This window comes from Bos taurus, chromosome 3 (genome assembly GCF_002263795.3).
Source record: "Bos taurus isolate L1 Dominette 01449 registration number 42190680 breed Hereford chromosome 3, ARS-UCD2.0, whole genome shotgun sequence".
In the NCBI taxonomy this organism is placed as follows: domain Eukaryota; kingdom Metazoa; phylum Chordata; class Mammalia; order Artiodactyla; family Bovidae; genus Bos; species Bos taurus.
In genome coordinates, this window is record NC_037330.1 from 59109644 (window position 1) to 59134138 (window position 24495).

Consider the following 24495-nt stretch of genomic DNA (forward strand, 5'->3'; position numbering starts at 1 on the left):
TGTTAACAAGTCTGTCTCTCCTATTGGATGCTGAACATCTGAGCTTCAGGGAACCTATTTATCTTTATGTCCTAAGAACCCAGTACAGTCGCTCAGCACAGCAAGTGCTCAGTAATTTGGTTAGATGGAATCAGGACATAACTATAGCAGGTGCAGGGAAAACACATTTAAAAAGTCTTCTTATTCTTTTGAAATGAGACTCATTTTGGTCATTGATTTTTCATTTCTAAAAGTTTTTTTTTTTCCCCCAAGATTTTCTTACAGATATTTTAACCTCTGTGTGTTTTTGAATGTGGTAAGCATGGTTGTTTTTTAACCTGTGTCTGAGTCTAATGTGCTTGGCTCTGCTTCTGCTGTTTCTAAGTTGCTGTTTAGTGCTGCTTGGTTTCCTCGTGGGCCTGGTATGTCTTAGTACCTGTTGGTCCATGTGCTTTATAAGCTATTTGTTGGAGCTCCCCAAGTCCCAGGATGAGCATCTAGAGAGGTCTACATGTGTTTGCCAGGAGAGGGAGGGCAATTCCAGTCTGAAGTTCCCTGAACCAAGCAAGCTGACAGTTTGACCCTGGGTCACCCAGGCACGAGGCTCGAAGGATTGGGTTGTGACCCTCATTTCTCAGTGTGGGTCCCTGCCCTCCTCTCCGTCTTCCTCTCTCCTTCCCTCCCCCACTCCCTCCCAACTTCCTTCCTTCTTCCTCTCTTCTTTCCAGCAAAATAACCTGGCCTATTAATTCTGGAAATAGGAGGTCTAAAAATCAACTTAAAAATAGAAAATCATTAGCAACTGAATATAAGCCTTAAAAAGTCTTAAAATAACTCTTAATATAGTTTTTTTTTAGCATCTCTTTTTTTTTTTTAGTTTCTTTTAAGTTTGTTAGTCAAGCTACATAAGTCATAAGTCAATATAAAATATCATTACAATATTTCAGGTGAAAAGATCCCCAAGAATGACCCCCAATTATAAACATTTTCTGAGAAATGAGTAGCTTGAATGATGGCTAAACTTAATAGAATTTATTTATTAAACTTACCATCAAGACACTTCTTGTTTCAAGAAACAGAAATGAACTTAAAGAGACCTAAGTCCCAAATTTGTTGACTCAATTTGAAAGTCTTGGATGGCTTCAGGCACAGCTGGCTCCAGGAACTCAGACACTGTCATTAGGCAATCTTGTCTGTTCTTTGTTAGCTCCACTCCTTGGCAAGCTCTCCTACAATGGCTTCCAGAAGAGATGGTTAAAATGGCTTCTAGGAATTCTAGACTCAGTCTATGCTTTAGGTCTATGATCCCCAGACTTTGCTGATTATGCATTCATCAGTAAAAGTTAAGCACATATCCCCAATGTGTATATATTTGTTTATATTAATAAAATATATGCTATTATATTACCACTGTTATTTTATATATTGTCAGTAGAGCTCAGTTTTTTTTGTTTTGAAGATGAAGACTAAAATAGAAGTACTAATGTTTTCTGTTCTCCCAATGGATGTTTTGCACAGCCCGCTTTAGGGACTACTTAGTGGAAAGACTACATCTCTTCCATTGGTTATAATTACAGTCCTGTGTCCACATCTCATTGCTTCTCTTTGGCCTCGGTTCAGTCATGTGCCCCATTTCTGAGTTCAGAGTCCTTGAAATAGTAAAAGCAAAATGTTTCTAATGTATGAGATGCCAGAAATATCTGACTAGGCATAAATAGAGAGATGATATATTAACTTTAAAGTGATTTATAGTTTGAAATCTTTTAATTACTGAGGCTCCATCGCTCAGTCATGTCGGACTCTTTGTGACCTCATGCACTGTAGCCCACCAGGCTCCTCTCTCTATGGAATTTTCCAGGCAAGAATATTGGAATGGGTTGTCATTTCCTACTCCAAGGATGCAGATATTTCTGACCCAGAGATTGAACCTGCATCTCTTGCACCTCCTGCCTTGGCAAGCAGATTCTTTCCACTGTGCCATCTGGGAAGCCCCCATAATCACTGATATATCATGCAAGATACAGTCTTTTCAGAACAGAGTTACAAAACAGAGATTCTCTATTTCCGTAACAATTTAATTCTAGTAGTCTGTGCTAAATTTCTGGGATTTCAAACCTAGAATATCATGAAAGTATTCCATTTAGTTATTGTTCATACTCTAGTAACGAGTGAATGGTATATATTAAGATGTTGGAATTGACAAGTCTTGCAAATAAAATCCTGTTTTTATAATTTTGATAGTGGCCATTTGGAACAAGATGGATAGCTATATGTAAAGGCAAGTGATAGAGGATCCTGAATCATTTTCAGATTTCTAAAGTGAAAAGGATTTCACTGTTTAGAGAGAGTTTTGCTTTAAAGAGTGGGTAAAATATATGAATGGAAAGTATTCTTCAGGACATTTCAGGCTGTTCAGTGTATTTAAAAATTGATCTTTGCAGAGACACAATGGCTCATCTTGATTCAGAGGTGAAAGAAGAATGTCTGAGAGAAGACCTGAGGTTTTACTTCATGAACCCTTGTGAAAAATTCCGAGCCAGACAACAGATTCCATGGAAAATGGGTTTGCAGATTTTGAAGATAGTCATGGTCACCACACAGGTAAATGATATTATCAGTTCATTTGTTTTTTATTCTTCCCCCAAGTTGAAACTGTTTTTCCATGTTCTGCCACTTGACTTTTGTCCTGAAAAGGCCACACACTCATGTTCATAAACCTCTAAAATTATGTTGACTCTGGAGGGCAGATGGTAGGTTGAAGTTCAGTTTAGATGACGACTTTGTTTTAGTAAGGGGCTCTGAGGTCATCTCTCACGGGTTGTGTAAATATAGATAGTGTTAGATCTGAAGTGGGTAGGGTTTCTATATCTGAATGAGACACAAGGCTGGTGAAGGCTGCCTGGCCCAAAGTGATCTGTGTTCTTGAAATCTTTCATCTTTCTTCAAATATATCTTATTTAAATATACTTTTGAAGTCTGCATTTCAGACCATTTTGATTTTGGATTTACAGAATGCTAGTAATGCTAAGTTTTCATCAGAAGCTAAATGCTTAAGTAAACACTCCTCAACCTTACCCACGCCCCACCTACCTCCCCAGGCAGGCCTGGGTAAGGTGGGGGAGTGTTTGCTTAGGCACTTAGGAGTATATCAGGAGTGTATAAAGGCTGCACTGGGACTTTTTGCTTAAATTGAAATTGTTAAGTATTTTATTATCAATATCACAGCAGTCACCCAAGTTGTCATCTAGTTTTGGGGCCTGAACCAGTTTTAGGAAGGCTTCTCTGTATGTAATTACATTTGAAACATGTGTCCTTTAAAAAACAGTACTGATTTGGAATATTAGGCTCCATGAGCAAATAATCATTCTGTCATCAGTGTAAGTGTTTTTAAAGATTTGATTTCCAGAACACAAAAATAAATAGCTTCCTAAAAATAGCTCCATATGCTTTAGAAATGAGAGAGGTGGTTCCTGCCATAACGAAAGTTGCATCTTTATTCTTTATTCATAAAGAGGTCTTGTTACTGCATGACATGCCGCACCAGCTCATCACATTTTAGGGTAAGCAAGCTACTTCCAAAGAAACAAAGATGAGAGGCAGGGTCACTCTTAAATGTACATGCTTAGATTTTTTTTCTTTGAAATTTTTTTTCATTTTAATTCGTGGTTTTGAAGTTTTAATTTTGGCAGCCTATAAAGTAGTGCATTGTTAGTATAACTTGGAAGAAGAAATAATGTTCCCTTTTGCCATTTGGTTAATTTTAATTGTTCCCCAATTACTTCTCTTGCCAAACTAGCTTTCAAGTTTTTGATCTATTAATATTATTAATATTCTAACTCACCTAGGCATAAAATATCATCACCCTCTTTGACTTACCTTTTTGGTCCTGATAGCTACTGAATTCCATGGATGCTTCCTTCAAAACTGCATCACCTTATGATTTGCCGTATTCACTATCTTGTCTCCAGCATAGACTCTTACCTTGTTAGTTAAATTAATATATTGATGTGTATGAAGTACTTAAGATGCTCCGCACTGTCTTGGGAATATAGTTGGAATGTGTTACACCTGCTGACAGCTCACACGTAGCCCAGCAGTTCCATGTGGTAGGCACAGTAAGTGCTTTATGAATGTTAGCTCATTTCGGCCTCACTAGACTCCATGAGGTAGGTTCAATTTTTACTCCCTTTGAATGGATGAGAATACTGAGCCAGAGACAGTTGAGTAATTTGCATGTGGCCATTCAGCCAGGAGAGGCTTCCCAGATGCTCAGTTCAGTCCTCAGTCGTGTCCGACTCTCTGCGACTCCATGAACCGCAGCACCCCAGGCCTCCCTGTCCATCACTAACTCCCAGGGTCCACCCAAACCCATGTCCATTGAGTTGGTGATGCCATCCAACCATCTCATCCTCTGTCATCCCCTTCTCCTCCTGCCCTCAATCTTTCCCAGCATCAGGGTCTTTTCAAATGAGTCAGCTCTCCACATCAGGTGGCCAAAGTACTGGAGTTTCAGCTTAAACCTCAGTCCTTCCAAAGAACACCCAGGACTGATCTCCTTTAGGATGGACTGGTTGGATCTCCTTGCAGTCCAAGGGACTCGCAAGAGTCTTCTCCAACACCACAGTGCTCAGCTTTCTTTATAGTCCAACTCTCACATCCATATATGACCACTGGAAAAAACCATAGCCTTGACTAGATGGACCTTTGTTGACAAAGTAATGTCTCTGCTTTTTAATATGCTATCTAGGTTGGTCATAACTTTCCTTCCAAGGAGTCAGATCAGATCAGATCAGATCAGTCGCTCAGTCGTGTCTGACTCTTTGCGACCCCATGAATCGCAGCACGCCAGGCCTCCCTGTCAATCACCAACTCCCAGAGTTCACCCAGACTCATGTCCATTGAGTCAATGATGCCATCCAGCCATCTCATCCTCTGTCGTCCCCTTCTCCTCTTGCCCCCAATCCCTCCCACCATCAGAGTCTTTTCCAATGAGTCAACTCTTCGCATGAGGTGGCCAAAGTACTGGAGTTTCAGCTTTAGCATATTCCTTCCAAAGAAATCCCAGGGCTGATCTCCTTCAGAATGGACTGGTTGGATCTCCTTGCAGTCCAAGGGACTCTCAAGATGCTTCTCCAATACCACAGTTCAAAAGCATCAATTCTTCGGCGCTCAGCCTTCTTCACAGTTCAACTCTCACATCCATACATGACCACAGGAAAAACCATAGCCTTGACTAGACGAACCTTTGTTGGCAAAGTAATGTCTCTGCTTTTGAATATGCTATCTAGGTTGGTCATAACTTTCCTTCCAAGGAGTAAGCATCTTTTAATTTCCTGGCTGCAGTCACCATCTGCAATGATTTTGGAGCCCAGAAAAATAAAGTCTGACACTGTTTCCCCATCTATTTCCCATGAAGTGATGGGACCGGATGCCATGATCTTCGTTTTCTGAATGTTGAGCTTTAAGCCAACTTTTTCACTCTCCTCTTTCACTTTCATCAAGAGGCTTTTTAGTTCCTTTTCACTTTCTGCCATAAGGGTGGTGTCATCTGCATATCTGAGGTGATTGATATTTCTCCGGCAATCTTGATTCCAGCTTGTGCTTCTTCCAGCCCAGCCTTTCTCATGATGTACTCTGCATATAAGTTAAATAAGCAGGGTGACAATATACAGCCTTGACGTACTCCTTTTCCTATTTGGAACCAGTCTGTTGTTCCATGTCCAGTTCTAACTGTTGCTTCCTGACCTCCATACAAATTTCTCAAGAGGCAGGTCAGGTGGTCTGGTATTCCCATCTCTTTCAGAATTTTCCACAGTTTATTGTGATCCACACAGTCAAAGGCTTTGACATAGTCAATAAAGCAGAAATAGATGTTTCTCTGGAACTCTCTTGCTTTTTCCATGATCCAGCGGATGTTGGCAATTTGATCTCCGGTTCCTCTGCCTTTTCTAAAACCAGCTTGAACATCAGGAAGTTCACGGTTCCCATATTGCTGAAGCCTGGCTTGGAGAATTTTGAGCATTCCTTTACTAGCGTGTGAGATGAGTGTAATTGTGCGGTAGTCTGAGCATTCTTTGGCATTGCCTTTCTTTGGGATTGGAATGAAAACTGACCTTTTCCAGTCCTGTGGGCACTGCTGAGTTTTCCAAATTTGCTGGCATGTTGAGTGCACTTTCATAGCACTTTCATAGCATCATCTTTCAGGATTTGGAATAGCTCAACTGGAATTCTATCACCTCCACTAGCTTTGTTCGTAGTGATGCTTTCTAAGGCCCACTTGACTTCACATTCCAGGATGTCTGGCTCTAGGTCAGTGATCACACCATCGGAATTATCTGGGTCGTGAAGATCTTTTTTGTACAGTTCTTCTGTGTATTCTTGCCATCTCTTCTTAATATCTTCTGCTTCTGTTAGGTCCATACCATTTCTGTCCTTTATCAAGCCCATCTTTGCATGAAGTGTTCCTTTGGTATCTCTGATTTTCTTGAAGAGATCTCTAGTCTTTCCCATTCTGTTGTTTTCCTCTATTTCTTTGCATTGATCGCTGAAGAAGGCTGTCTTATCTCTTCTTGCTATTCTTTGGAACTCTGCATTCAGATGTTTATATCTTTCCTTTTCTCCTTTGCTTTTCACTTCTCTTCTTTTCACAGCTATTGGTAAGGCCTCCCCAAACAGCCATTTTGCTTTTTTGCATTTCTTTTCCATGGGGATGGTCTTGATCCCTGTCTCCTGTAGAGTGTCATGAACCTCATTCCATAGTTCATCAGGCATTCTATCTATCAGATCTAGGCCCTTAAATCTATTTTTCACTTCTACTGTATAATCATAAGGGATTTGATTTAGGTCATACCTGAATGGTCTAGTGGTTTGCCCTACTTTCTTCAATTTAAGTCTGAATTTGGCAATAAGAAGTTCATGGTCTGAGCCACAGTCAGCTCCTGGTCTTGTTTTTGCTGACTGTATAGAGCTTCTCCATCTTTGGCTGCAAAGAATATAGTCAATCTGATTTCGGTGTTGACCATCTGGTGATGTCCATGTATAGAGTCTTCTCTTGTGTTGTTGGAAGAGGGTGTTTGTTATGACCAGTGCATTTTCTTGGCAAAACTCTATTAGTCTTTGCCCTGCTTCATTCCATATTCCAAGGCCAAATTTGCCTGTTACTCCAAGGAGTAAGCGTCTTTTAATTTCATGGCTGCAATCACCATCTGCAGTGATTTTGGAGCCCAGAAAAATAAAGTCAGCCACTGTTTCCACTGTTTCCCCATCTATTTGCCATGATGGCACTAGTGATAAAGAATCCTCCTGCCAATGCAGGAGATTTAGGAGATGTAGGTTCAATCCCTGGGTCAGGAAGATCCCCTGGAGTAAGAAATGACAACCCACTTCAGTATTCTTGCCTGGAGGATCCCAGGGACAGAGGAACCCGGCAGGCTACAGTCCATGGGGTCATGAGGAGTTGGACATGACTGCAGCAACTTAGCATGCATATATTCAGCCAGGAAGAGGCAGAGTCAGGGTTTGAGCCCTGGTAGTCTGGCTCTAGAGTCTGCACTCTTTTTCTCATATTGTTTCTTTCCAGATGTAGAGCCTCAGAGTTTGCACTTGAGAAATACACATAAGTTAACTAGGCTGCTTCTGGAATTCATCTTATGCCTACCTTTTTAATCTCCAAGCCTACCAGTCCATTCAATACGCATGTCAGATTAATTTTTCTTAGAATGCTCTTATTGTGTCTCTTCTCAGAAACTTCTGTGGAACCATATTTCCCATAGAACTAAATTTTGACTCTCTGGCCTGGGATTCACAGATTTCCATAGTCTCCTTCAACTTGCCTTTCCAACAGGTTTTCATCTCCTGTTTCTTCCCATGTCCCAGCCAGATGGACACACTCAATGATTCTGGCCCCTGCCTTGTTTTTCCTCCAGGTACAGAGGAGCTCTTTTCTCCCTCATATTTCAGCTGCTATTTGAAGTCCACCTCCCCCGCCAGCCTTGCCTGATCGCTCAACATGTGGTTTTTCTTGGTTTACTGGTACCCTGTGCTGGCTACATCACTAATTTCACTTTTAATAAAATATTTCTGGGACTTGATCATTTACTTTTTGGATGGGTCTCCCCTGCCTCTCCTAATAAAACTGAGGTGGTTAAACTTGTATTCTCCTGTAGGGTCATTCTAATAAATTTTGCTACTTGGGTAATATATAATTGGAATGGAATCTTCGAATATCTTTCTTTCCTTCAAATACCACTTTCCCTCCTCCTCTTTTTCTGTCTCTTTTAGCACTCCATTCTCAAGTCTAATGGAATGGGTGGTGTTTTATAAAGGTTGATGGGAAAGAAACATCTTTTAAAAGACATTCCTACTCTGCATTCTGCAGTAATTTATAATCATGAGAGAGGTTTCTACATTCTTTTGCTAGATCTGCTCTTTTCCTCCCGTATTCTTTGTATATTATTAGAGTGGTATCTTGTTTTTACCTGGCACAGAATATTTTCTCTTCCATTGATTTCATAATCAGGTCTTAAATTCACAATCTTTGCCAGGCTGCACTTAATATGTGATTATTTTTCTGTCTTATAGTCTCAGCAAATCTCAAAATCTAGTTAGTGGGCTAGAATGAATATTTTTGTCATTCCTTTCTTGAAAATAAAATCATTTGACCAACCCTTCATCATCTCTTCACCCTTGCTCTGTAGTGGACCAGCCCTCCATCATTTCTTCACTCTTGTTCTGTAGCGTATGTTTCATTCTGCCATAGTAAGAAGGGGACCTCAGGATCTCCTCCTCAGGGTTTCTCTCTACTGAGATGTTTGGGGAATCCTACCTAGACCTGGTTTGAGGCTATACATGCGGATCTTGTCTTGTTCTATGAACAACAGTATGGAGGGAATTTCTTGTTCTTGATGCCAGATGGGGGTGGGTCCAAGTTGAGATTATATCTCCATATTCTCTCATTCCCAAAGTTGAAGTAATGGGTTTTGAATCTAAATAAGGTGGTGTTAGTTGCTCAGTCATGTCTGACTCTTTGCAACCCCGTGGACTATAGCCCGCCAGGCTCTTCCGTCCATGAGATTCTCCAGGCAGGAATACTGAGGTGGGTTGCCATTTCCTACTCCAGGGAAATAAGATGGTAGCTGAAAATATCAGTGCATTGAATGCTGCTATTCACTCCCCATTCACTTTTCGGGTTTCTTTAGCTTAACTATGAGTGTGAGAAGAGGGACTCTCATGTCCCCTCTTCTAGAGTTAAGTTGGCAGCTTTTCAGTTTGAGAGGTTGTCTGGCCAAGTGGTCAAGAGAACTAACAGGTGAGTCAGACAGACTCGCTGTTACATTTCTAGCTGTTCCAACCTGAAAAAGTACCCAACCTCAGGTTGCAAGTGTATAAAACGGGATAGACAGACTCAGTACTTGACTCTGACATTGTGATGGCCACTATTCCAGTTCCTGAATATATGTGCATGTGTGTGTGTGCTGAGTTGTGTCCAACTCTTTGTGACTCCCATGCACTCTACCCACCAGGAATTTTCCATGGAATTCTCCAGGCAAGAATACTGGAGTGGGTTGCCATTCCCTACTCCAGGGGATCTTCCTGACCCAGGGATGGAACCTGAGTCTGCTGTGTCTCCTTCACTGGCAGGTGGATTCTTTACCACTAGCACCACCTGGGAAGCCCCTTCATTTGTGTATCAGTACATAATCAAACCCCCAGTCATGTGTATACTGGTCCCCTGGTTTACTTTTATAGCTTTCGAAAAGCAGCATGACCTTTCCTTTTCCATCATTTCCTTGCAGGCACCATTGATAGACATCACATGCTTGAAAGAACCTTTAGCCTTTGGCTGCTTGATTTTCAGCACAGGTTGGATGTTGTGGGACTTCTTATCTATCTTCCTTAGAACATCTGGTTCAGCAATCGCTCAATCTTTTGATTTGGTATTTGAGGAATGTGCTCTGGTGAGGCTCAGATACTAAAGAGTGTCATCTGTGTACATTCTTCAACAGTTGCAGTTCTGGAAAGCGAGCACCTAAATTCTTTCCTCAAAAGGGAGGCCCCAAATCAGAATTTTCTGCAAATGAAAAATCACGCAGCATAATAGAAGTGACTTTGGAGTTAGACGTGGCTTTCATTCTAGTTAGGTGACATAGGCAGTGTTATGAGACTCAGTTTTTACATATGTGAAGTGGGGGTAACAGTATTAACATTTTCATAGGGTGGTTGTGTTAGTAAATGAGATAGTGCAGGTAAAGCAGTTAGTACAGTACCTGGAGAATGATAATTGCTGAAAAGTGGTAACTATTTAAAATTATTTAGCCTTTTTAAAAAGTCAGACAAAATTTGAAAAATAAAAGACATAAATCACTAAAAAGAGTATGTAAGTTTGCATGTGCAAATTAGCATCTGTTCATCGGAAAGTTCTAGTAATTAAACTGTGGAGTGACAGCAGGTAACACAAATGTTAAGGTCATCTTGTTGAATTTGCTGGTTTCATATGACAGCAGAGTCCCAAATTGTTTTGGTGACTTTAGCAGGGTGAAGTTTGGGGCAAATTCTCTGGACTCTCACTGTCTTGGAAAGCAGATGAGGAGATAAAGTGGGGAGATGGGGAAGAGTGTGTGGGCCAGGGTTTATAAAGGTTTGACTTCTACAGTTGCATATGTGTGTCTGTGTGTGTGCATGAGACAGAGAGAGAGAAGCAGAGCACTTGTGAGGCTGTATGTATGAAACAGGGTATGTGAGATAGTATTTATGAGAGTGTGAGAGCAAGTGTGCAAGAGAGTGTGAGAGAGTGTCCATTTGAGTGTGAGTGGAGAGAGAGGCTGTTTGTGTGTGGAATGTCTTGGGTTTGGGGGTAAACAGTGCCTGCTAATTTCTTCTCCTTATTAGATTCTAAGAGGAAAACTTTAAGGCAGAAAGAATACACTCATTCCTGGTGAAGAGAGACTTTGGCATCTAACCCTGTGCTATGATACAGTTTAAGGGGAATAAGTAGAAGTTCTATCACAAGAAGATGGGTGCTTGGTGACAATGAGTGGGTTTGACATCACGGAGGTAGAGTGAGCCCTGTTATTCTGTGTGGTGCTTTGATGCTGTAGATCTTGGAGGCAGGAACGCTTAGGTGTAAATCTTATGTGAGTTCTTGCAGAGCTAGAGGAATTGAATTCCTTTGATGACAATTACCTCTTAGCTAGAGGAAGTATTATATAGGCCACTTTTCAAAAGTGTTTTTAAAAAGTCTCATGCAAAACAGTTATGATTTTTAACAACAGTTGTGATTTCTAAATGTCAGATCATTTAGATTTGACTATCAAACAGTAAAGCACGAGAATTAGTGGTTTACTAAGTATGGTTGAACATAGCCGGCTTGAATCACACAGATTCACTTTTACATAGAGATATATTTCAGTAGTGAATACAGCAGTGCTACACAGTCCATGATCCACAGTTGGTTGAGTCCTTGAACCCTCAGGGTGGACTATAAATCATGCTTAGATTAACCCCTATATTGTTCAAGGGTCAGATGTATATCAGTTTTGAAAACCATTAATTTGAAATGCAAGTATAAGAAAAATGGATTCAAATTAGATAACCAAGGACCTACTGTATGTCATAGGAAAATATACTCAGTATCTTGTAATAACCTATAATGGAAGAAAATATAAAAAATAATGTATATATTTATATAGATGTATAAATCACTTTGCTGTACATCTGAAACTATTACAACATTGTAAATCAATTATATTCAATAAAAATTTTAAAAAGAAAAAATAGCATATCTCTTTAAAAAAAAGAAAAATAGATTCAGGCTTAACTTTGAATTTCTCCTTTCTCTTCTCCTTCTCTGTCATTAAAGGCCAGTAAGGGTATTAGTCACTGGGAGTGGTCACCTCTTCTAATTTTATGCTACTTCAAGTTGCTAATGTAGCTTGATGAGGTTGTTTCTAGGAGGAAGAATTCTTGTCTTTTGACATTGATATGATTAATAGAAACCAAAGCAGTGAGATTTTTCTTGCTGATGTTTATAGGTGAGGGTTAATGATAGTAAGAAGGTATTTGCCTTCCCTGGAAAATGGTAAAATACATATATTTCTATTTTATTTTCTTTCCTAGCTTATTCGTTTTGGTTTAAGTAACCAGCTGGTCGTTGCTTTCAAAGAAGAAAACACTGCTGCTTTTAAGCACCTGTTTTTGAAAGGATATTCTGGTTCAGATGAAGATGATTACAGCTGCAGTGTGTATACCCAAGAGGACACATATGACAGCATCTTTTTTGCTATTAATCAGGCAAGTCTTTTGTTGTGAATTATTAATATCTAAACTTGAAGAATATATTGATACTTGACCTTGACCTGTTGTCTTAGCAAAAAAAAAGTATGCGTATATTCTGGTATATATAACATATTAAGATATATAACATGTTCTGATTTAAAATTTTGCATCAGTGCAGTTCAGTCGCTCAGTCATGTCCGACTCTTTGCGACCCCATGAATCGCAGCACGCCAGGCCTCCCTGTCCATCACCAACTCCCGGAGTTCACTCAAACTCACGTCCATCGAGTCGGTGATGCCATCCAGCCATCTCATCCCGTCATCCCCTTCTCCTCCTGCCCCCAATCCCTCCCAGCATCAGAGTCTTATCCAATGAGTCAATTATTCGCATGAGGTGGCCAAAGTATTGGAGTTTCAGCTTTAGCATCACTCCTTCCAAAGAACACCCAGGACAAAAAGTGTTTATTGCTATTTCTGTAGCTACATTTCCATACAATAGATTTTGCCGATTTAAATTTTTATTTTTTAAGATTTATATTTGTATTTATCCCTTCCCACCCACTTCTATTGGGAGATTACATTATCCCAGATCAGATAGCCAAATAGCTAAAAATAGGCTTATATTCTCAGAAGGTTTGATGAATGAGAGATCAAATCTAAGATTCTAAGTCTCAATTTTGGTGTTTTATCATTAATAAGCTTAGCTGAGCCCTGAGAATATGGAGTAGGACATGACATATGTAGGCAGTACTGAGAAACCAGATTGGTAGGCCTGAAGAAAGTGTTTAAAGGAGAGAAATACTTATTCTTTCATTCATCCATTTACTCAATCCATAAATATTTTGTTACCTATTATGTACCAGGTACTATTCAACACACTGGGGATACATCATGAATAAAAGAGACAAAACCCCTGTCCTTATAGAACTTAATGCTAGAGGGGAGAGCCAGGCAAATGAAAAGAAGTGAAATAGTACTAGATGTTGATTCTTTGAAACACCACCCCACCAAAAACAAATGAACAAAACAAAGTATATTGAGAACAAAACTAAATTCACTGCTAACAGTAGTAACAGAGGTGCTCTGTTGACTAATAGTCAGGGTGCTCCTTGACTATTTTCCGTAGGGTGCAGAGTGCAAACTCCAGATATAGATTTTGAAGTCTGGTTTAAGGCAGGTCTTTCAGTGTGAGGGGAGCTTGATAAGAATTGGGTAAAGGTCCTCATAAAATAGTTTAGGATTGGTGGATATAGCAATCCTATATCCCCAAACCCCTGTGAGGGTTTGGGGGAGGTATTCAAAGAGTCTTGGAAGTTGTTAGACTGAATCTTCAAATCGGTCATTTGTTTGAGGTTTTTCAATGTTTCTGAAATAAACAATACAGTTATTGTTTTTTAAGTTCCTGGGGAAAAGTTTCCTGGAATAATAAATCCATGTTAATAAAGATAGTTGTTGTTCAGTCGCTAAGTTGTATGTGACTCTTTGCAACCCCATGGACTGCAGCACACCAGGCTTCCCTGTCCTTCACCTGTGTCCTGGAGTTTGCTCAAATTCTTGTCCATTGAGTTGGTGACACCATCTCATCCTTTGTCACCCCCTTCTCCTCCTGCCCTCGGTCTTTCTCAGCATCAGGGTCTTTTCCAATGAGTTGGCTCTTCACATCAGGTGGCCAAAGTACTGAAGCTTCAGTTTCAGCATCAGTCCTTCCAATGAATATTCAGGGTTGATTTCCTTGATTCAGAGTTGACTGGTTTGATCTCCTTGCTGTCCAAGGGACTCTCAAGAGTCTTCTCCAAGACCACAATTCAAAAGCACCAGTTCTTTGGTGAGATGGGGGCCAGTAAAACCGTGTTAGTGCAGATAGGCAGATGGGAAAGCTGTGTTAATATAAGCTGTGGGTCTAGATGGCTTGGGTCCTCAGAGGTATGTCGAAAATGATAACTGGAATAAAGCAGGGGAGGAGACTGGACTGCCTGTTGATGCCTGTATATTAGAGATAGATGTTTATAATTTTTATTGGGTGATAAGGACAGGCCTCCTGGAGGCAATAATATTTGCATAAGGTCTGAAGTGAACCTTGCAGATAGATAACCTGGGCTTCTAGGCAAAGGCCACATCAAAGGCCCCAGGCGGGAGTGTGCCTTGAGAGTTCCAGGAACTGCCTGGAGGCCCACATGGCTTGGGAGGTGGTGGGTGGAGCCAGTGGCCGGTAGTGGGCTAGGAGGTCAGAGAGATAGTAGTTGGCTCTGAGTAGTTGGGAACCTCTGTCCACGTGTTTAGTTTCAGGTACTGTGGGGGCAGTATGTTTTTACTCAACCCAAGAAAATTACCTTGTAGTATTTTACTTTTGGGGATTTCTGTTGAGGAATATGAGACAAACAAACAAAAAAAGTTAAATGTATGTTCCATGTGTTGTAACTTCTGATGAAACTTGTTAGGCTCATAAGTATTTTTATTTAACTATTTTTAATAGTTTCATCGGCTAAGGAACTTATCTCTGGGAACCCTTGGTTATGGAGAAAGCGAAGACAACAGGATTGCTTTAAAAGTCTGTAAGCAGCATTACAAGAAAGGGACCATGTTTCCTTCTAATGAGACACTGAATATTGACAGCGACATTGAAATAGGTAACGCAATGGTAATTTCATTCTATGCCTTTATCATCTTGTGTGTTAAGAGTGAAATACACCCTCGTGCACAGGCAACCCAAATGAAACCACTCAGCTAATCTATTTGAGGCTTTAACATTTGCCTGCCAAGAGCTTTGGCTCAGAAAACTGTGGGTCTGCTGTGATTGGAACAGGAACATTTCTGGATCTTTTTGGTGCAACTCAAGATTGTTGGGTTTAGGGTAAATGCACAGGTGTTTCCTATTTAAGTTTTTCTCTCCATGATGGGGTGATTAGGCTTTTTGGGAAAAAAAAAAAATGAGTCTGTATTTGTTAAATGACATTTAAAATGTTTGGTATGCTTGCTTTTTCATGCCCAGTCCTTCAGTCATGTCTGACTCTTTGAGATCCTATGGACTGTAGCCCTCTAGGCTCCTCTGTCCATGGGATTTTCCAGGCAAGAATACTGAAGTGGATCATTTGTTAAATATATTGCTGCTGCTGCTGCTGCTAAGTCGCCTCAGTGGTGTCCAACTCTGTGCGACCCCATAGACGGCAGCCCACCAGGCTCCCCCATCCCTGGGATTCTCCAGGCAAGAACACTTGAGTGGGTTGCCATTTCCTTCTCCAATGCAGGAAAGTGAAAAGTGAAAGTGAAGTCGCTCAGTCCTGTCCAACTCTTAGCGACGCCATGGACTGCAGCCTACCAGGCTCCTCTGTCCATGGCATTTGCCAGGCAAGAGTACTGGAGTAGGGTGCCATTGCCTTCTCCAGTTAAATATATTAATGCTCTTAAAGGAGAATTGTGATTAATAACTCATTTTCTCTGGAGACCGTTTGGCAAAAGTTAACATCTCATTAAGTAGAATTGTTTTGTGACATGCTATTAAGGATTTAAAAGCATACCGTATATAAATGCAAAGTATTTGACTTGAGGCTCTGGAGGTTTTGTCATTCATTCAACAAACTTCTGGTGCACAACTTTCACACCTCAGGCATTCGTAGGGTTAGGGTTGCAGAGATAATCTGTCATGGCTCCTCAGTAAGCTAACAGGTCAGGAATCAGGGTCCTAGTAGCAGAGTAAATTTGGAGTGGTTTTATTAAAAAGAGAGCTTCATTGTTCATTTGCCCATATTTCCTGTAACTCGATTTTAAGGTGTCTTGGTAATATAATAGAGGGACATGCGTATAAAACAAAGGTTCTCATGCTTTTTTTCCAGCAGGCTATCTGTTTAGAATCTTTAATGAGGAAATGTGACCAGTCCTCTTGCCTCTAAAACAAACAGCCCCAAGCCAGCACTGTCACGTTGCTTCCAGAGACCCATCAATAGCTAGTTCTGTGGTCAGCAGCCTTATCTTATTGCCTCGCAGGATCTTCTTGGAGAAGGAAATGGCAACCCACTCCAGTATTCTTGCCTGGAGAATCCCAGGGACAGAGGAGCCTGGTGGGCTGCCGTCTATGGAGTTGCACAGAGTCGGACACGACTGAAGCGACTTAGCAGCAGCAGCAGCAGCACAGGATCTGCTATCCTGAGAGCTGTTTTGTAGTCAGTCTGCAGGGGCTGATCCAGTTTCACCCTGAATCTTTTTCCTGAGCTCTCAGCTGTGCTCCCCGCCTTGGGCAATTCCTGTAACTGTGATGAGTACTGAGAGGTGGAGCTGAAAGCTTGTCCAGTGACCCTCTGCTTACAGTAAACTACTAGCCACCTGTCCTTTTAAAAATGAGACTTAATTGGATCATATGACTGTTTTCCAGTGATTCATATGTTGTTTTCCTCAATTGATTTTTCTTAGAAAAATGATTAAAGAAATGTGGCCAAGTAGGTATCAGTGGCTAGGTGAGACAGTGCAGAAAGCAGGATTTATTCCCAGACTATCAGACAGGGGTGTTCTTGGTCACTTCCTTTCTATCATATGGACCATTTTTAACCAAATAGAAGTTGGTTATTAATTTGACTTTAAGAGACTGCTGAAGCCAGCCAATTGTATCTTTTGACTTATTAAAAATAACTTGTCAAAGAGAACTTTTTGATGTATCTATTCAAAAGGTGTAAAAATATTCTTAAAAACACTTGATACTGGGTTTTCGATTTTCTGGTCTTAGGCATGTTGGAGGAAGCCTGCAGACAGTATAAATAGGGATTGAGTTTGACTTGATTGGTATGGTGTTACAGTTTAAGTAGGTGAATTAGCAGAAGCTGTCCTAGATGACTTATTTATGAATTTTGCAGTGCCTTTCCGATTAAGAGGAGCACCCTTCAGTGTGCTCAGGGCAGAGATCTGTCCTGCACTGCTTTCCTGGGGGGTTTATGTTTAGCTGCATGACTGATAGAACAGTTCAAACTAAGGGTTTCCCTTAATTCATGCTGAGGGTATATACCCCTGTCTGTTCTAGACATATCGCTTTACAATTCAGCTTCACTGGAGACTGTTGTGAATCCTGTTAAAATAACTATTTTTTACAACATTTAGATGGGTATCATTCTAATATGGTGCTTCTCTTTGTATACTGCAAATTTTGAATTTCTTAAGTTGTCCTTTCCACATGTTCCTAGCGTGAAACATTATGACCACTTCAGCATTAGCCCCTGTCATTTTAAGAACATATCCATTCCACCCTCCCTTTGTCTCTGGGAGGGTTGTTGTTCCATCTGCTCGAGTGTTCTGCCCTGTAAATGAGAAGCATTTGAAAGATGAGGCTGCTACTCCAATACCAGTTTGTTCTGTTTGAGGTTTGATGTTTTTTTTTTTACTTAGGGCTTTTGCCATCAGTTCTTAGGTTTTGCTGCCACCAAGTGTGTGACTATAGCATAAGGTAAGGCAGATTCCAGAGTTCTTAGTGTGTGTGTGAATAAAGTGTAACTCTATTATCACAACGAAAGAATCTGAATAATCAAGTAGACTTTTATAAGGCAAATTTTACAGATAGTATAACACTAACATATACTGCCACATTTCTCTAAATCTAAGATGTCATCAATTTTAAAAAAGAGTCATCGGTTTTAGAAACAATTGAAAGTGACAAAAATTAATATCTTAGAATGAATGAAACACAGGAGAAAAAGACCTAGGATAGTATATCTGGCACACAGATTTTTAACATATTACTCCTCCTTTCAGAATATTGTCATTTACTCAGATCAGTTTAATTTAAATGTTATTTTTTCTCTTCCTTTAGAATAAGAATGTTAGAGGTAGAAGGGCCTTAAATATCCTCAGTTTGAACTTCACTTTACAATTGAGGAAACTGAGGCTCAGTCAGACTTGGTGATGCCGTGATTTAGTGACCAAGGGTCTTTGCTTCTCCAAGCCCAGTGACATGGAGCTCACCTGGGAGCTTGTGAGACAGGCAGAATCTCAGGGCCCCTTAGAGCTGCTGAGTCTACATTTCTGTCTTAACAAGATCTCTGAATGATATGTACACACATCAAACTTGGGAAGTACTGGCTTCGTACTCCCCAGCTGAAGGCCTTTGACTTCGCGCAGATCTCTCTCTTACCAACTTCACACATTTTCTACCATCCATCACCATCAGCCTTCAGCGCACCCTGCACACGCTAGGACCCCTCTGCCCCTCAGTATGCTATGCTCTGCTGTGCTTAGTCTCCCAGTCGTGTCTGACTCTTTGCGACACTATGGACCTCCAGGCTCCTCTGTCCATGGGGATTCTCCAGGCAAGAATACTGGAGTGGGCTGCCATGCTATCCTCCAGGGGATCTTCCAGACCTAGGGATCTATCCCAGGTCTCCCTCATTGAAGGCAGATTCTTTACCAGCTGAGCTAACAGGGAAGCCCCACCCATCAGCATGTTCCCTTACAAAAGCCGCTTGGGCAGGCACTTGCCTTTTTCACTTCTTTCTCTCCTGGATCCTCCCAACCGTCACCAGGGTCTTCCATTGGTGAGCCGCACTGCCCCAGCTGCTGATGCCCCTGGAGAAACAGGCCAGAGCAGAACACACTCACGCTGCCACCATAATCTGCAAGCCTCCTGGCACAGCCCTTCTTCACCCCCTGTCAGCCTGGTGTTACAGAGGTAAGGCCATAGTCAAGGCCCCCCCGGCACCAGAGCCCACCTGTTTCAGCTATCAGAAGTCAAACCCCTCCTCTCAGCTCAGCTCCTCCCTGAACTCCAGACTCCTCCTCCATTCACCCCACTGTAACTCAACAACTAAGGATTTCAAACCTGTTGCGTTCAAACAGAACATTTCAAACCTCCCCCACTCCGCCCCTGCCACCCCGTTCCTTTCTTACTCTTCCCCATCCCAGAAAATGAAAGCAGTGTTTTCATATCATGTCATCATATTCCTAGTTGCTCAAGCCCCAAACCTGAATGTGTTGATTTCTCCATTTCCATCGCCACTTCTGTACTCCAAACCTCTGTCGTTCTTGCTTGGATCTTCACCCGCTGCCCTATCCCTCAGCAATCAGAATGATATTTTTTTTAAACTTGGGGAAATGGAATCATATCATTCCTTGGCCCAAAATCTGTGAGTGGCTTCCTGTTCTGTTTAGAATAAAACCCTCAAGTCCCTAGAGTACTGGCCAACCGTCTGCCTCCGCTCAGGCCCTCATACCCACCCCTAGTTCATTGTTCCCACCTCTTTGCTGCTTGTTAAACAAGTCAAGATCTTTCTGACCTGGATCTTAGTGTCGGTCAGTCATGTCTGGCTCTTTACAACCCCATGGACTATAGCCTGCTCGGCTCCTCCATCCATGGGATTTTCCAGGCAAGAATACTGGAGTGGGTTGCCATTTCCTTCTCCAGGGGATCTTCCTGACCCAGGGATTGAACACGGGTCTCCCGCACTGCAGGCAGACTCTTTACTGTCTGAGCCACCAGGGAAGCCCCCAAACAAGTCAAGAGTTTTCTGACCTGGATCTTAGTGCTCACTTTAAAAAAAAAAAAAAAAAAGTTTTTTTTTTTTTTTTTTTTAAATTGGAGGATAATTGCTTTACAGTATTGTGATGGTTTCTTCCATACATCAACATGAATCATCTGTGGGTATACATATGTCCCCTCTATCCTGAACCTCCTTCCTGTCTCCCACCCTATCCCACCTCTCTAGGTTGTCACAGAGCACTGAGTTGACCTCACTGCATCACCCAGCAAATTCCCGCTGGCTATCTGTTTTACATATGGTAATGTGTATGTTTCCATGCTACTCTCTCAATTCGTCCCAGCCTCTCCTTCCCCCAACTGCACCCACAAGTCCATTCTGTGTGTTTGCGTCTCCACTGCTGCCCTGCAGTGGAGGTTCATCAGGACCATCTTTCTAGATTCCATACACATGCCTTCATATACAATATTTGTCTTTCTCTTTCTGACTTACTTCACTCTGTACAATAGGCTCTAGGCTCACCCACCTCATTCAGATTGACTCAAATGAGTTCTTTTTTATAGCTGAGTAATATTCCATTGTATATATGTACCACAAGGTTTGCTCTGTCTGGAGCACTCCCTTTAGATCTGTGCTCAGCTAGGGCTCCTTCCTCCTTCAGGTGTCAGTTCAAACAGCTCCAGTGCCTCAAAGCCCCTCCCCAGCAGTTCTCTCCAGGTAGGGCCACCCCACCCTCTGATCCCCCATCACTTCGCTCTGTCTTTGTGATAGTGTGCATACTGTGAAATCGTCTTGTGTGTATTTTTCATTCTTGGTTTATCTCCCCCGCTAGAGTGTAAGCTCCATATGGACCTTGTCTATCTTGTTCATCGCTGTCTTCACTGCCTGGCCTCTGAAAGCTTTCAGCAGATATTTACTGAACATCAGGTAGAAAGCCTGGGTCTCTTGAGTTTCTGAAATAGAAACTCAGGGGTCAGCCTCATCAGTGTACTGGGGAAAAAAGCTCAGGCTCTGGAATTGAGCACATTGACTTACATTCTAGTTGGCCACCAGCTAGCTGTGTGACCTTGAGGAAGTTTCTTGGCCTCTCCGTGCCCTGGTTGGTCCATCTGTAAAATGGCAGCAATAGTGTCCATCTTACAAGGTTGCTGCAGGAGTTAAACAAGATAATGCATTAAACAAGAGAACATATATATATACCCCCAAGCACAATGCCTGGCAGAGAGTAAGTCCCCATATGTGTCTGCTATTTTCATCACCATGAGTCTTTTTCTGTAAAAAGTGAGTTTCTTTTGATTCTATCCTCACTGTATCAATCAAGGCCCAGTCAGGAAAACCAGCACTGAATTGCTTCTCGACCCTAATGGTCCATTTGCCAAACACAGGGAGACACCCGCTATGACACCTGCCCTTAAATATTGTGGCTGGTGAATTGTCCATTCAGCTCCATGTCCTCAGTTTTGGACCAGAATACCTGATTTTCGTAAAATGTAAGTGTATCATCCATAGCTTGAGTGTCCTATATGCTAAGCAGTGTTTAACAGCCACAACAGTTATGCCCTTGCTCTCACAGACCTCTCCTCTAGTTGAGGGAATAGATGAGCAAATAAAGAGTCGAACTGTGGCAGAAGATTCTCAGAGAACAACCCATGGGCCCTGCCCAGATTCTCAAGCACCTAGCTAGTGTCTGGCATTGCAGGAGGCCCTGACTTTCCTATTTTCGAGGTGGGGCCAAGGTACAGCAACAGCCTGGATGAGAATTGGCCAGGCTGGTTCACGCCAGTTCTGGCATCAGGGCTGGATGACCTTGAAAGGCACGGACCATGAAAGGTGTTCATCGTCTCCAGGCCTCCTCAGTTTCCTGCCAAGGTGTTAGGCTACAAAACAATGAGACTAATTTTTATGTGAAGGTCTTGGAATCATTCTTATTTAGTTTACAGCTCCTAATTTGTTTTTATTTGAATACAATCTAAATTCCTTTCTTCTCTCTTAATATTTTTCTTTGGAAAAACTTTTGGACTAAACAGAAACCTTGCCAGCTAGCACAAAGATGTCCTTGTATATCTTTCATCTAACCTTCCCAAATGCTAAACAAAGGTACTTAACCAAAAAAGTTAATTTTACCACATTTACTTTATCATTCTTCCTACATATAAAAATTTTTCCTGAAACATGAGAATAAGGGACAGACATGATGTCTCTGCTTCTAAATACTTGTATAAAGAAAGAAAAGTAAAAGTGTTAGTTGCTCAGTCGTGTCCTACTCTTTGCGACCCCATGGACTGTAGCCCACTAGGCTCCCTCTGTCCATGGGATTTTCCAGGCAAGAATACTGGTGTGAGTAGCCATTTCCTTCTCCAGGAGATCTTCCTGACCCAGGGGTCAAAACTGGGTCTTCTGTGTTTCAGGCAGACTCTACTGTCTGAAGCACCAGGGAAGCCCAAAATACTTGTGTGCCTCTCCCCAAACTGAACAGTGTTCAAAAACACGAGTTAACACGGATACAACAGTATAATCTACAAGGCCTATTCACATTTCATCAATTGCCCTAATATTCTCTATAGCAAAAGCCACACCCAACTTTCTGGTCCAGCATCATATACTGTACTTAGGTGTCATGTATCTTTAGTCTCCTGTAATCTAGAGAAAAATGAAGTTTTTTTGCTTTTTATGATCTTAACATTTTTAGGGAGTAGAATGTCCCTTCCTTGAGTTTTCCTGTTTCTTTGTGACTGGATTGAGGTTATGTATTTGGTGTGGAAATGCCACACAGATGGTACATGATTTCAGGAGGCATATGATGTCTCTTTATCTCATTCCTGATGATGTTAACTTTGATCATGTGGCCAGGGTGGGACCTGCCAGCTCTCCACTGTAAAGTTACTGGTCTTCCTGTTGTGATTAATAAACATTTGAGATGCTTTGGAACTTGGTGAGCCTCGTGCTTCTCATCACACTTTGGCCTTCTGGTTTTAGCATCTGATTCCTACCTGACAGTCACTGTGGTTCTTTCATGGCCCTAGACTGCATTCACCTAGACCTCGAGGCACTCTCCAAGGACCCTCAGGACTGGAAGAATTCATCATTCTTCAGACTGGAATTTTATCGGTAAATACATTTTTTTAAATTAGTTTTTTCAAATTTATTTTTTTAATTGAAGGATAATTGCTTTACAGAATTTTGTTGTTTTCTGTCAAACTTTAGCATGAATCAGCCATAGGTATACATTTGTCCTCACCCTCTTGAACCTCCCTCCCATCTCCCTCCCCATCCCACCCCTCTGGGTTGATGCAGAGCCCCTGTTTGAGTTCCCTGAGACATACAGCAACTAGAGAACCCCCGTGCAGCAGTGAAGACTCAGCACTGCGCGGGCTTTCTCTAGTTGTGACGCGAGGGGGTTACTCTCTAGATGTGGCACGAGGGCTTCTCACTGCAGTGAAAAGCACGGGCTCCAGGGCGCGCGGGCTTCCGTTGTTGCAGCATGTGGGCTCAGTAGCTGTGGCTCCCGGGCTCTAGAGCACAGGCTCAATAGTTGTGGTGCACAGGCTTAGTTGCTCTGTGGGATCTTCCTAGATCACGGATAGAACCCATGTCTCCTGATTTGGCAGGTGGATTCTTTACCACTGAGCCACCAGGGAAGCCCCAGTAAATACATTTTTAAGTCTCATTACCCAGGAGACATGGATGGGGAAAGTAGAGTAGGGTAGGAAGACTGTGACAATGTATATCTTGTAATATGTTTTTATTCAGGCTCTTGCAAATTGACATCTCCTTTCAACTCAAAGGCATTGACCTGCAGACGATTCATTCCCGAGAGCTTCCAGACTGTTACGTCTTTCAGAATATGGCAAGTATCTATTTCACTAAGCCACTTTTTATCCTTTTTCTTGACTCCTTTTGGAGTTGCAGAGTGTACAGTGCACCTGCCTATAAATGTATTAGACAAAAGTGTGTTTAAAACAGTTTGAATGCCATGCTATAGCATCGTTGGTCCAGACACTGTGACTTCTAAAAATGAGGCAAGCCTGTTCCAACTTTTTAAAACTAGATTTCTGGGTTGAAAAGAGGAGTTTTCAAAGTGGACTTTGACTTCCTACTCTCCTAATACTTTTTTTTTTAGTTTATGACCAGTGCTTTGAGTGTCTATAATGTTTTTCCTTTTTTCAAAGGAAGGTCTTTGCAAACGTTGTAGCACATGTTTTCAAACCTCAAGGCAGAAACTGCCCCCTTGATCTGAAGTCCAGTCTGCAAAGCATCAATTGCCACAGCTTTTATTTTTGGATGGGCGGCCATGTGCCGTGGAATCCTTCCTGTCTGCCTTCTTTCTTCCCTCCCTTCTTTCCTTCCTTCCTCCCTCTGTCCCCCTTCCTTCTCTCAGGTTTAGCGATGGGCAAAACTGAATGCTAAACTGGCTGTTATGTGTTGTTGCTGTTTTAGCAGTTCAGAAGTGTGCTTCATTTAACAACAATTGCTAAGTGCTCTATGAGTCCCTACGAGGCACCAGGCAGGTTGTCATGCTCTAGAGGTACCATGGCCCTCAGGAAGCTTATACCCTAGTGGGAAAGATAGATAGAAAAACAGGTCAACAAAGAAATAAAAGTAATTATAAATTGTGATGTGTAAGTAGGGAAGAATGTCTGGATCAGAAAGTAGCATGATTTATCTCCTGGGGTGACCCGCACATTGCAAAATGCATTATGAAATCCGAGGCGAAGAGCTTGGAGAGCTGAACATGTAGGTTCAGCTATGATTGAACCCATGATCAAATCTCTGATTGAACCCACAATTGAGCATCT

General features: G+C 41.7%; 1 protein-coding gene across 4 annotated transcripts in view; it reads left to right on the plus strand.

Moving 5' to 3' along the window:
• Positions 1–24495, plus strand: part of MCOLN2 (mucolipin TRP cation channel 2) — a 73742-nt gene that overhangs the window by 14115 nt on the left and 35132 nt on the right. For 3 of the 4 annotated variants that reach the window (XM_005204398.5, XM_024989431.2, XM_059884661.1), the window contains exons 2-6: positions 2421–2580; positions 12094–12267; positions 14725–14878; positions 22723–22807; positions 23450–23546. In XM_005204398.5, coding sequence (XP_005204455.1) covers positions 2421–2580; positions 12094–12267; positions 14725–14878; positions 22723–22807; positions 23450–23546 — 670 coding nt within the window. Of the gene's footprint in view, positions 1–2420; positions 2581–12093; positions 12268–14724; positions 14879–22722; positions 22808–23449; positions 23547–24495 lie in introns of those variants that run through there. The other variant, NM_001192734.1, reaches the window with a different exon arrangement.